General features: G+C 37.6%; 1 protein-coding gene across 1 annotated transcript in view; it reads left to right on the top strand.

Moving 5' to 3' along the window:
* TTC27 (tetratricopeptide repeat domain 27) overlaps positions 1-12,851 on the top strand; it is a gene marked incomplete at its 5' end in the record, with an annotated part of 189,201 nt that overhangs the window by 105,165 nt on the left and 71,185 nt on the right. Inside the window, 2 exons of the mRNA XM_079721409.1 lie at positions 3,339-3,434; positions 6,058-6,180. Of these exons, the coding sequence (XP_079577535.1) occupies positions 3,339-3,434; positions 6,058-6,180 (219 nt within the window). The remainder of the gene's footprint in view (positions 1-3,338; positions 3,435-6,057; positions 6,181-12,851) is intronic.

The following is a 12,851-nucleotide window of genomic DNA, read 5'->3' as shown; positions in this document are numbered from 1 at the left end:
TGTCCTGCCGTTGTCTTCCAGACTGCTTTGGTACAGTTTGCCCCTGAGGAATGAACCTGATACTTGTGTTCGGCTAATGGTACCTGAAACTAGCAATCTCCTCAAATGCTTGAAATTAAACAAAAATACTCTTTTGATAAAGCCATATACTCAGAGTGTTTGGAGTGCAAAAGATCATTTAGAAAATCATTTCGTAGATGAGTGCCTTTGTGTTTAAATGACTTGCTTGTTGGAGGTTGACCTAGAACAGCATGCAGGCCACTTCACCTATCAGCACTCTTTTTCTTGTAAAGGACTCCAGTTCATTTGACTATAATGGGATTATTCCAGAATGAGTCACTAGAAATAATCCTGCTCTGAAAAACCTAGAGATGAATTGTAAATAAGTCCCTGTATTTGGAGTGAGTTAGCAAATAAGAGAGTACTTTGAATTCAGTAGAGGAAATAGACAAATTAATTTGATGTTCTTGGTTTTATTGGTAGGTGAATCTTTAGGTGGTTGTCATATTTAAGGTAGGAAGAAGTATATTCTGTGCAGGAGTGAAAATAGGTTAGAATTCTGTTTTTAATCTTTTATCATACACATGGCCTATTTGAGTTCTTATAAAGCATGGCTGTACTTGTACAGGGGCTTATTTATGGTATCAGATTCAAATAAATGTTCATTCTCTGCTCTCTCCAGTGGTCTCTGACATTTTGGAGAGTATCTGAGAGTACCAGAGACACTCTGAGATCATCTAAAAGTATCTGAGAGTATCTGAAATACATAATAAATCTGTTTATTTTTTAATAAATTAGGAAGTATTTACTGAGCACTGATTAATACATTTTAGCTAGATGCAGTAAGTACAGCAAACAGCATGAGTTTTGTTTGAAAATCAGATGTCTTGCATGTGGTTAAGACTTCATAAAAATAAATGGTGGGATGTTGCTTTTGGCTTTTAATTATTAAATAAGCATTATTTATTTTTTCTTTCCAAAGGAAGAAAAAGAATTTGATAAAAGGGAAAAGTTGCCCCCCTTAATGAAGTAATTCAGTGAACCTTCTATTTTTGTATTGTAACCATATGTATTCAGCCAGAAGTTTTTCTTCTCTTCTCTCTCTCCTACAACTAAATAGCTTTGGGCAGAAGCATGCAACCTTTTTGCTATTAAGTTTCTCTGAAGTAAGGCCAGAAAGCTTTAAAAATATTTTGATCAAGATGGTTTAGGAGTCTGGTTATGACTCAATTTGTTCTGACTGATTTGATTGAATAACATCTTAGATTGTCAATGAAGTGATGTAATGAGTGTTTTCTCATTCTGCAGGTTATTCTTAGACTAACAAATATATCTCCCACCTATTATAATATAGAGAACTTCCCTTCTCCCCCAGGTGAGGAGCAGTTCCCCTGCTCAGAAACTGGTCTCCTCTTACTTATAGTGGGATTTATTAGATTCTTGTCCTTTTCTTTCTCCTGAGGAAGTTTGAACTTGCTACCTCTTACTTTTTTTGTTGTTGTTGAAATTTTCAATTTTAATTTCATAAAAACTTGAAAAAAATTTCAAACTTACAGAAAAGTTTTAAGTACAGGACCAACTGTCTTTTGTATCCTGAAGTTTTGGAAAGTAAGTTGCAAACATAGTGCTTCATCATCCTCAAATACATGGACGCTCTCCTACATAACTACAATATGTGCATTAACATCAGAAAATTAATGTTGACGTATTGTTGCCATCTAATCCTCATAAGACAGGCCTGTGAAAACTAGTCAATTGCCAAAAAAAGAAAATATGAGCGCTGCATTATGCAAAAAAGGTCATGATAATTCACAGTGGAGAGGTCTCCGTATAAAACAGAAGAAATATATGCGTACTGTATGGCAAATGAGGAGGCAGGTGAAGATGATCACGGTAGTGGGACTACTGTCTGTGTATTGCCTAGGACTCCTGAGCGTCTGCATTCACTTTGATGCTGAATATGTGGGGTCTTGCGATGACTCATCATGTGACTACCAGTTAATGCCGGCCTTTGGCTTTGCGTTTGGCCCTGGTACCTTTTCTCAGAGTCAGCCATCTTGGTCTTGTTGGTCTGCTTCTTGACATAGCCTCTTCGAGTTCAGTTACTTAGTACAAAGTGCAGGTATTTCAGACCAGCAGAGGGATTCCTCAGTGCATGCAGGTTGAAGCTGTCCACTGCACCTTAAGGGTGGTCTCACATGAATGAATGTCCTGCCCTATGTCTCTCTTGCTGAAGAGTAAGAGAACTCACCCTCTGTGATCAAATAGACACACGCTTTGATTTCACTTTATTCGTTAGAAAATTCCTAAATGAAGTTCTTCATGTAATTTTTCTCTGATTTATGTTAGAAAGCGCCATTGTCACAGTGACAGTGTGGCTGTGAAATAGATATGCTGAAGAACAGTTTTCCTTAGAAAAAGTAAAAAGGCTGATTAATAAGGCTAGTTCTTTGAAAGAACTATTATAGGAAACCTCAATTTAAAAAACTATTTTCCTGGGCTTCCCTGGTGGCACAGTGGTTGAGAGTCCGCCTGCCGGTGCAGGGGACACGGATTCGTGCCCCGGTCCGGGAAGATCCCACATGCCGCAGAGTGGCTGGGCCGCCATGGCTGCTAAGCCTGCATGTCCAGAGCCTGTGCTCTGCAACGGGAGAGGCCACAACAGTGAGAGGCCCGCGTACTGCAAAAAAAAAAAATAATAAAAATAAAAAACTATTTTCCTGGTAAGTTTTAAATGTACAAATTTACATAAATGTTGATTAATTTAAAGGTTTTTTTAAACATTTAAAGAAATTCAAGGACTTCCCTGGTGGCGCCGTGGTTAAGAATCTAACTGCCAATGCAGAGGACAAGGGTTCGATCCCTGGTTTGGGAAGATCCCACATGCCGCGGAACAACTAAGCCCGTGTGCCACAACTACTGAGTCCATGTGCCGCAACTACTGAAGCCCACGTGCTCTAGGGCACGAGTGCTGCAACTACTGAGCTCACATGCTGCAACTACTGAAGCCCTCACTCCTAGAGCCCGTGCTCTGCAACTAGAGAAGCCACCGCAATGAGAGCCCGCGTACTGCAACAAAGAGTAGCCCCTGCTCACCGCAACTAGAGAAAAGCTCGTGCGCAGCAACGAAGACCCAATGCAGCCAAAAATTTTTTTTAAATTAAAAAATTAAAAAATAAAATAAAATTCAAGAAAAAATCCACACATCCCATCACCTTATCAAAGTAACTTGTGTTCTTTATTGTTTATATGTCTGTTTGTATAACTTGCAATAAGAATCTTGTTTATATTAAAAAGTATTGCACATATAGATTCTGATTATGATACTTGCTCTTAAGGCTCTTGCAGACCAATTTGAAGATAAGACTACGTCTGTATTGGAACGTCTGAAGATTTTCTATTGCTGTCAAGTGCCACCTCATTGGGCCATTCAGGTATTTTTGTTGTTGTTGTCATTGAGTATGGAAAATACTTCGCATTTGAAAGATAAACGCATTAGATGTTTATTTTTGAGTTTTCAAATATTTCAGTGAAAAGAATAAAAGTAACTAGCTGAGGATTGCCAGTTACTTCAAACTGCTATTTGAGTAAAGTGATATTAGACTTTTATAACATTAAAAAAAAATTTAAACTAGATTAACTAGAACCACAGAAGTCTTCATTTTCAATGTTTAAAAGCCCTTTAAGGACCTTCTGCTAAAGAATGAACCTTTTAAGCAAGTTGTGTACAAAAGGTAAAGGAAAGCATTTATTCGATACTTGATATTGTGAGATACCCTTAACTACTCTCCTCTTTCTAATGATATGAGAATACCTAGTTTAGCTCCCACACCATGGTTCTCCTGTGTAAGAGGTGTCGGTTCTCTCTTTTGTAAAATTTTAAGCACTGAAGGCCACTTAAGATATGTGGTCCAGTTTCTTAATTCTACAGAAAAGAAAATTGAGGCCCAGTGCAATTAACTACACTTTTCCAATGTTGATCATATAGCTGTTCATGAACTACATCTCTAGTTTCCCAACTTTTAGTCTAGTTTACCTCCTTTCCTGTATCTCCATTGGGTTGTAATTATTACAAATAATAACAGCCAGCTTTTACTGCACATTTGTTATGAGGTACACATTTTGTTCTGCCTTTCACACACATTGTCTTATTTTATTGCAACAATTTTGTGAAATAGCCCCATTTTACAGATGTGAAAGCTATGGTGCATAGTGGCTAAGTGGAGTTAAATGATGCTAGCCAGAAATTTCTAGATGATTTAGTAACTATTGTCATTTTAACCAGCTTCCTGTCCTCTCTTGTGGATTAGGCACATAGGTAGTGATTTAGAATTATAAATGCCAACCCACAATTCAATGACTCAGAATCTCCATCATAAGATTTCTTAGAGAGTAGGTTATATTCTTAAGCACAGGGTAAATGAGGGGGTTTATTACACATTGGGATTCATTTTATCTATTGAAGGCATCTCAATAAAAAAAAAGCACAAAAAAAGCTTTGTTATATCATCTCAAAAGGAGTAGCTTCTTCATCAGGAAGGTGTTAAAAACTGGAACTTTTTGGCATGTTTTTGACCCTGATCTGTGAAATTTAAGTGCTTTGTACTGTGTGATTTGTGGTGTATAAACATCTCAGACTGTTATTATGACAAAACATGTCTGTTGAGGGTGTAACTGTTACTCTGTTTCTGAACAGAAGCATTAGGAAAATTAAATACTGTTCAAATAAATTTAGAATGTAGGCTGTGTTTATTTTATCTGCTTAGGAAGCTGTGGATTTTAGGATATTGGGGCAGTTAGATAAACATCCTCTTTCATTAAGAAATTAAATCATTCTTCTTTCATAATAGGGAGTAACCATATCTTTATGTATTATTTTTAAAGATCAAGAAGTAACAACATAGTTTATTATAAAAAGAGAATTCATCTTTACTGCTAGCTAAAGATCATATCAGCTTAGATGTCATAACTTTCTTCATCTATTAAATGAAAAGATTAAACTACTTACTACATGAGCATTAAGATTTATTCCAGCTCCCACATTCTATGTTCAGGTTTTGAAAATGTCCAACCACATATTCTAAAATAGCCAAATTCTCTTGTATTTCATGAGATACAGAAGAATTGGACCATCCCTTTTATTTATTTCGATATTATGTTAGCTTATAATTTTCAGGCATATTTCATTTTATTTTCTAAGTTTGTTAGTCCTGCATGTTCCATGTCCATTAGCCTCTTAACTCTTAAATATGTATTGAATTTTGAAACCAGACCTTATTCAAGAGTCTCACCTACTTTTTAAACCTTTTTAATATTGTTTTTCTATTCCTGCAGGTTGGATCACTTATAATATGCAGTATGTTTATTTTTGAATATATTTAACCTTCACTCACCTTACCACAATTTGCACCCTTTTATCTGCCAAGGACTGGGAAATTAGTAGCTAAGTTTTTTAGGATGTGCTTAAAATAAATTAGTGTTTTCATTTTCCTCAGCTGTATGCCCAGAAGTGGAATTACTGGATCATATGGTAGTTCTATTTTCAGTTTCCTGAGGAACCTCCATACAGTTTTCTGGAGTGGCTGTACCAGTTTACATTCTCACCAACAGTGCACAAGAGTTCCCTTTTCTCCATGCCCTCAGCAACACTTATCTCTTGTCTTTCTGATAATGGCCATTCTAACTAGAGTTTTAAAAATTGATTTATTGGATATCAGCTTTACAACAGAGATTGTCGTATATAGAATCTCTAGGTAATGAAGAAATACAGATTTTGCCTTTTAAGTTCTGAATTCTTGGGAAAAAATTGATATATTGAGTGTTTTGAACAGTTCCTATATTGTTTTTTAATTCCTTACCCCCTCTAAAGAGGCTTGCTAAAGTAAAGGTAAGTATTGAATGATTGCAAATTTCTAATTAGTAGAGGTTGAATTGTAGAAATTAGGCATTTAATACAGTAAGCAGATGCTTAAAATGGCAGATTGGATATACCTACAAGTGGGACAGGAATCTATCTTTGTGTAAAGGATTGTTCATTATTTTAACTTGATTTTCTAGCGCCAGCTTGCAAGTTTACTCTTTGAGTTGGGATGTACCAGTTCAGCCCTTCAGATATTTGAGAAGCTAGAAATGTGGGAAGATGTCGTCATTTGTTATGAAAGAGCTGGGCAGCATGGGAAGGTATGTAATAGTAAAATTCTGTGTACCAGCCAGGGCCTTTCATCTTTGAGCATCTTCTCACTTGTTTTTTAAGCCTACTTTTGCCAACAGTTCACTTATATTCCTTTTTTCACTTTTTCCCCCAGAAATCTTTTTTTTTTTCCCCCAGAAATCTTTTTAATGTTTTCTCTGATTTCCGTTGGGGCAGATTATTTTGTCTGCATATGTATGTGTATATAAAAGAGAAAAGCAAGGCCCAAAACTGATACAGTATTTGATGTTTGTGAATAAATAATGAAAGCTTTAAACACATTGCACCTTGTGATCTCTTTCCTTTATTAACTCTCCTGTAGACAACTTCAAAATGAACTCTTAGGAATTATTTTAAGCACCACTGTGTTGCCTTATGATCAGAGGCTGTGGGTCTGAAGGAAGGTTACCTAGAAGGGAGGGCAGCTGGCTCGGCCTGTAGAAAATCCAAAGGGTGTGACAACCCACCCCGCCTTGGGGCAGAAGAGTTGTCAAGTGTGTAATGCACATTTAATTCCACCCTTAAATTGGGTCAAGGGAGAAAATGTTGCCATATTTGCATCTGTTATTAATCTATTGTTTTTTCCCTCATAAATGAAAAGAATTTTTAAAGAATAAAGAATAAAGGACTGTGCAGTGTGTGTATGCTCAATGGACACATTGAAATCATTTGTTAATTTTGGATTAAAATTTTAAATGGCTAAATTTCTATCATAAATGTAGTACACAGGCAGAGTAAAACCCACAAATTGGATCATTTGTGTCTACAGTCAGCCTTTTGCCGTCACCCTGAAAAAGAGAAATGGTGGTCCATGTGTGTCTGTTTCTTAATACCTTTCTAAGTGTGTGTATTTTAGACTAATAGTAAAAGTTATGTTCCTTTCACTAATCACTAATGTCAGTGAAGGTCTTTGAATTGTATTGGGTTAAGGAGAGACTACCATGGTGATAACATTTTACTATAGAAGGTTATAGAATTATAATATTTTCATCCTGGGAAAGGGCTCCATAATCATCCATTCCATTTTCCTCCTTTTCCAGGTAAGGAAAGGAGTCTCTAACGATTCGGGTTAGGTCACAAAGCTAGTTATTGATTAATAGCTTAAGAGACCACATGACGTAGTGGTTAAAAGCATAGCCCAGACTGCCTGGATTCAATAGCTAACCTTGGCATGTGCTAGCTTTGTGATATTGGGGCAGGTTACTCAAACACCCCCCAGCCCCCAAGCCTCAGTTTCCTCATCTAGAGGCACATAATCTATTTACCTTACAGGTTTTCGTGACATAATGTATGTTAACTACATAGAATGGTGCTTTCCTCATAGTGCTGTGTGAGTGTTTGCTGCTATTACTGATTCTAAGACATAATGTTTTTCACATTTTAACGTCTTGAATTTGGAATATATCGCTTGATGGCATCTGTCAGTTGCTGTCAGTCAGGTGGCCATTTGGCCAGGTTGTAATTGCTTGTGCTTGTACAAGTTTAGTTGTAGCTATATTTAGTATCATCATTTCAATTGAGTTATATACACAATGTCAGCTCTACATCTGTTGGGTTTAATTGTCATTTAAGATATCTTCAAAAAGATTCCATTATGATATGGCGTTGAAACACAAAGTTATTGAACACACAGTAAAGGACCAAAACAAAGTCAAGAGATGTGAATTTAGCATTAGTGAAGTAAACATGTGCCACTGGCAAAATCATCACAGTTCCATTTACTTTTCTTTAATAACACTAAATGCTTTATGGCAGCCAAGAAAGCAAGACATCCCAAAGTAAATGAAGCTGTGTTTTGTGCTGAGATCTGTGAAAAAATGGTTGCCATTTAAAATGTCAAGCAGTGTATTGAAGGCAGGAAAAATTGCCAAATTTTTCTGAATAGATTTAAAAAACATCAAAGCACTGAGAGGCTGATGTGACTCATCCAAGGCATTGTGTCATAATTTAATTGAAAGCGTTTTTTCTTTTTTTTTTTTTGCGGTACGCGGGCCTCTCACTGTTGTGGCCTCTCCCATTGCGGAGCACAGGCTCTGGACACGCAGGCTCAGCGGCCATGGCTCACGGGCCTAGCCGGTCCGCGGCATGTGGGATCTTCCCGGACCGGGGCACAAACCCGTGTCCCCTGCATCGGCAGGCGGACTCTCAACCACTGCGCCACCAGGGAAGCCCGTGCTTTTTCTTTATTAGTTAAGAGTTAGTCTTACAGTTGATGGCATCTCACATTTGATGAAATATAGTATTATGTTTCTTCAGGGACTTAAGTATTTTTTTTTTTTTAGTGCCCATTGTCTGGCACACAGGTAGTACTCAGATATTTGTTTAACAAAGAAATGAATGGATGAATGAATGGTATCTTGACTCCCAGGATACCATTGATGTAGTTCCCATTGCATCATTCTTCACATCGGTCAGTGAACAAATAAATAATAACTGTATATAAAAATATGGAAGTTTTTGAAATAGTGATTTTTGAAATAATTAAGCAAGTTGGTGAATCACAAATACCCAAAGCACATTTTGAAATATTAAATTTATTTAATTATTTTTAGAAAGTATGGAAAGTAGAGACTTTCTCTTATTGTAAAAGAAAAAATATAATGAGTCCATTCCTTTGGATGGACTATGGAATGGATTTGACTATGTTTCCTAAAGTAGTTGTGGTATTATTATTTTTTAAATTTGCACATAACCTTGTAAAAAATGTCTTATAGTAATGATAAATTCCTACATTTTTAATCACTCTATAAAATGTGCGTATTTTAACTTTTAGGAATGTATAGTCATTTACTTTGTCTCAAGTCTTTTGTGAGTTACAGCCAAACATCCTTCAAAATCTTGATTTTAGCTTTTTATTTGCCACATAAAAGACTTCCCTTACCTGTTTTTCTTATGCTATATTTACAGATCAGCTTAATCATAGACCCTAAAAACGTTTGCATCAAGTTGGAAGCAAATGTTTTATTTCTAAAACAGCTAAGATTCTTTTAGTATTTGGTTGTGTGCCAGTAGTTGTCACCACATTTTGATTTAAGTAGAAGATTGTGAAATTTTAACCCTTGCATTTAGTGCTTAATGGCATAATTTATTTTTAAAAGGCAAATTCAGAAAAGTATCTAAGTCTAATTATTATGCTCTGGTGCTCATGTTTGCACCCCACTAGTAAGATCTCAGACTTTCTAATTTAGAAACTACCTACAGAAATTCTCATTATTTAATGACCACTGGCAAAATAGCTAAGATTAGTTTTGCTTGACCTTGGGGTCAGAACTGGTTCTCATCTGCTAGCATTTAATTTTTTAAAGCTATTTGGCACACTGACTGCAGTTTCCCCAAGGCTTTTCTATAACAAAATTTTTATTTTGTTGCTCAAATTGGGTCCATAAGTGAAAAGACAAAGACTGAGCAGGCGTAAGCTGCCTGGAGAGGGCAGGGGGGAAGGAAGTGGAGAGATTCAGGTTGGAACCTCTCTTATTTTCTCTTGTTGCTAGGAAACAAGGCTTACCTGAGATGCAGAGCCTTATCTTTCATTATGCTACAGTTGGCAGATCATTGTAGCCTTTGGGCTTTTAACATTTTTTTCCTTTAAATTGCCAAGTAAATCTTTTATTTCTAAAACAGCTGAGATTCTTTGTAACATTTGGTTGGGGTTTTGGTGTTTTTTCTTCTAAGATAGTTTCTTTATATGATTTAAGAGAGTTCCCACGTGTTCTTTTCTCGAGCAAGCTTCCTAAAAGGCAAATCTGATCATGTTGTTCTGACTCTTCAGGAACTTCCCTGTGTCTCCAGGATTAACTCAGAGCTCTTTAGCATGAATGGTCTTTACTTCACGATCTGACTCCTGCTTACCTTGCTAACTGCATTGTCTACCTACTCTTTTTAAATATATATATTTATTTATTTATTTATTTTGGCAGCGCCGGCTCTTAGTTGTGGCATGCGGTCGCCGCACGTGGGATCTTAGTTGCGGCATGCGGGATCTAGTTCCCTGACCAGGGATCAAACCCGGGCTTCCTGCATTGGGAGCACCGAGCCTTAACCCCTGGACCACCAGGGAAATCACTGCCTACTCTTTTATCTCTGCTTTGTCCCCCTTTGTACTCACTCATCCAGGTTGTGCCCAAAGTTCTGGTAGGACTAAACTACTTGTAATTCTTGAATTTTCAGCACTATTTGACCTCAGAACCTTTGCACGTGCTCTTGTCTGTCTAGAACTTGTCCTCCTTCAGCTCACTCCTTATTCTTCAGATGTCTCTTTGGTGATTGCTTCCTACAGTGAGCTTTCCCTGAAATCTCCCTTGAAGATTTGGTGATATTCTCCTGTGTGCTCCTATAACACCCAACAGTGCTCTTATCCTTCATGTGCTGGCTTAGCTCACCTGCTAAACTGTAAGCTGTTTAAGAACCAGACTTGTGTCTATATTATTTATAGCTGTCTCGCCAACACTTACCACAGGCCTGGAGCCTAGGGAGAACTTAAATATATTTGCTGAATGAATGACTAGTAGGTGTTGGTAGAATAATGATTGCATTGAAGCAAATCTCCAAGTAGACACTCCTTATGGACTTCACATGTGGTGAAAGATACTTCTCCAACCCCTGCTATATATTTTCTCTCCAAAAACAAATTGTAACATCTCACCCCTCCCATTTCAACCTTTTAATTTTAGGAATAGAAATAGGAGCCTTCAAGAACTTTTATTTTTGCTCTGCAGATGCTAAGATACTGTGAGCATGCTGTTATTATGTAATGCAATTTTGAGAGCCTTTTATGTACTACATTCTTTATAGAATTATTTTGTCACTGTCATTTAATATTTGTAACAGCCTACAAAGTATGAATTGTTTTTGCCACTCTACTGATTAGCCTTAGTAAGCGGCAGATTTTGGAATCCAAGCTCCGACCTTCCTTTCCTCTAAAGCCCACACTGCTTCCCCAGCACCTGCCCCCCATCCTGGTTGTTGTTAATCCCTTAAAATTTGATGGTCAATTTGTAAGTTAAAACCTGTTGTGTTCACTTGAATGAGGAAGATAGGCAAAACAACTGAAAATATAACTTGGTGTACAAATAGGAGATGATCAACTAATTGGATAACAAGGGCTGTTTTTAATTATTCTGTTTTATCTTGGACCTGGAATATTTATGTTGGCAGGTACCCTTTGAAAAATCAAGCCAGAGCGTGGTGCAGTTACACACATAAATGTAAAGAGCAATTAGTGAATAGTTGGCTCAGTCAGAGAGTGAATAAGACTAGGCATCACCCCCACGGAAAAGGGGAGTGAGCGACTGGGGTGAGATGAAGTGTTCTGTACTTTTCACCTCTCAGTTGCCTCTCACAGAACAAGCATGTAGGCTAGGGATAAACTGCCCCTCTGCTAGAAGGACTGTATGTGACAGCCATAAGAGCACAAGGTGCTTGGTGCTCTCTTGGTTCTGCCCTCTCGTCCCATTCACTGTGTCAAGGGCAGTAGAGCACCTTTCCAGTGGTCCAGCTCCCTGTTTCTGAGAACCAGTGTCTGCAGTAGTAAAAATTAGAATCCATTTTCCTCTGTGCTTCAGAGGAAAAGACTGAGTTAGACTATGCCCAAAGTTGTTTGAGCTGTACACACCATACACACACACACACACACACACACACACACTTTTAAAAACCTGAAGCTATTGTCAGATGGCCAAATCTAATTCATAATATGACTTTAAATTCTTAGCCTGCCATTTATTGGTCCCCTTGGAGCAAACCTCTCCTTGTTAAGCCTAATTGTGTCATTTCTGTAGTCCTCAAATGCACTCGTTATAATTAGTACCATCTCTGGGTCTAGAGCTCATTTCCCCACCTTCATTTTTTTGCCAGGAGAGCTTCCTGTAGTTGTTGGACTACCAATTCCCCTACCTACCTACTGCCCAGATGCAGTGTCAGATGAGGGCCACTCTTATCGCACATTAGAATTTTTAATTCCTTCCTCTCATTCACAAAATCAAGGCCCAAATCGCAGCCAAGAGGGGCAGTTTGTTTTGATAATTCCTTCTGACTCAAGTAGGAATAATTTTCCTGAAATGTTTTATTTTTCTTTTTATTAGATACTGAACTGAACTGTCACCCATATTCTTTACCCCAAACCCAGGGCCTTGTCTCTAACAGGGTGCTTCCTGGAATCCTAGTGTGCTTAGGGTAGGGTCCCTGCTTCAAACCCGAATATCCCGTATAGCAGCTTGTAGAAAAATATACCTTCATAAATGTAAGTGTGTCCCAATATGGCATATTTTTCACTATATTAACTTTTTTCTTGCATATATCTAAAATTCTCAGTTACCTCTCAACACTGGACTGTTTGATCAAAAGGTACATCACCGGGGTACGGAACTCAGGCTGTCAGCTTCACTCCTTGGTATTTTTAGTCCTAACGAGAGTCACTTCTTAGGTGTGATCACTTGCGTGAGAAGGGCCTGTGAAATTCAGATTCTGCCGTATGACCTCTCTGTTTGCTAGGACTAACTTGTTGTTAGATCATTCCTAATTTAGTCATGCTCAGTGTTGATGTCAGCCAGAGCATGTCCCCAAAATGTTCTCCCTTTGTTCTCAGTAGGAAGAATCTTTTATGTCTCTATTTAGAATCCGAAGCCCTTTGTGATTTCAGTGTTAGTTTCAGTTGAATTCATCC

This window comes from Hyperoodon ampullatus (genome assembly GCF_949752795.1).
Source record: "Hyperoodon ampullatus genome assembly, chromosome: 15".
Taxonomy (NCBI): Eukaryota; Metazoa; Chordata; class Mammalia; order Artiodactyla; family Ziphiidae; genus Hyperoodon; species Hyperoodon ampullatus.
This window is presented reverse-complemented; position numbering and strand designations above follow the sequence as displayed.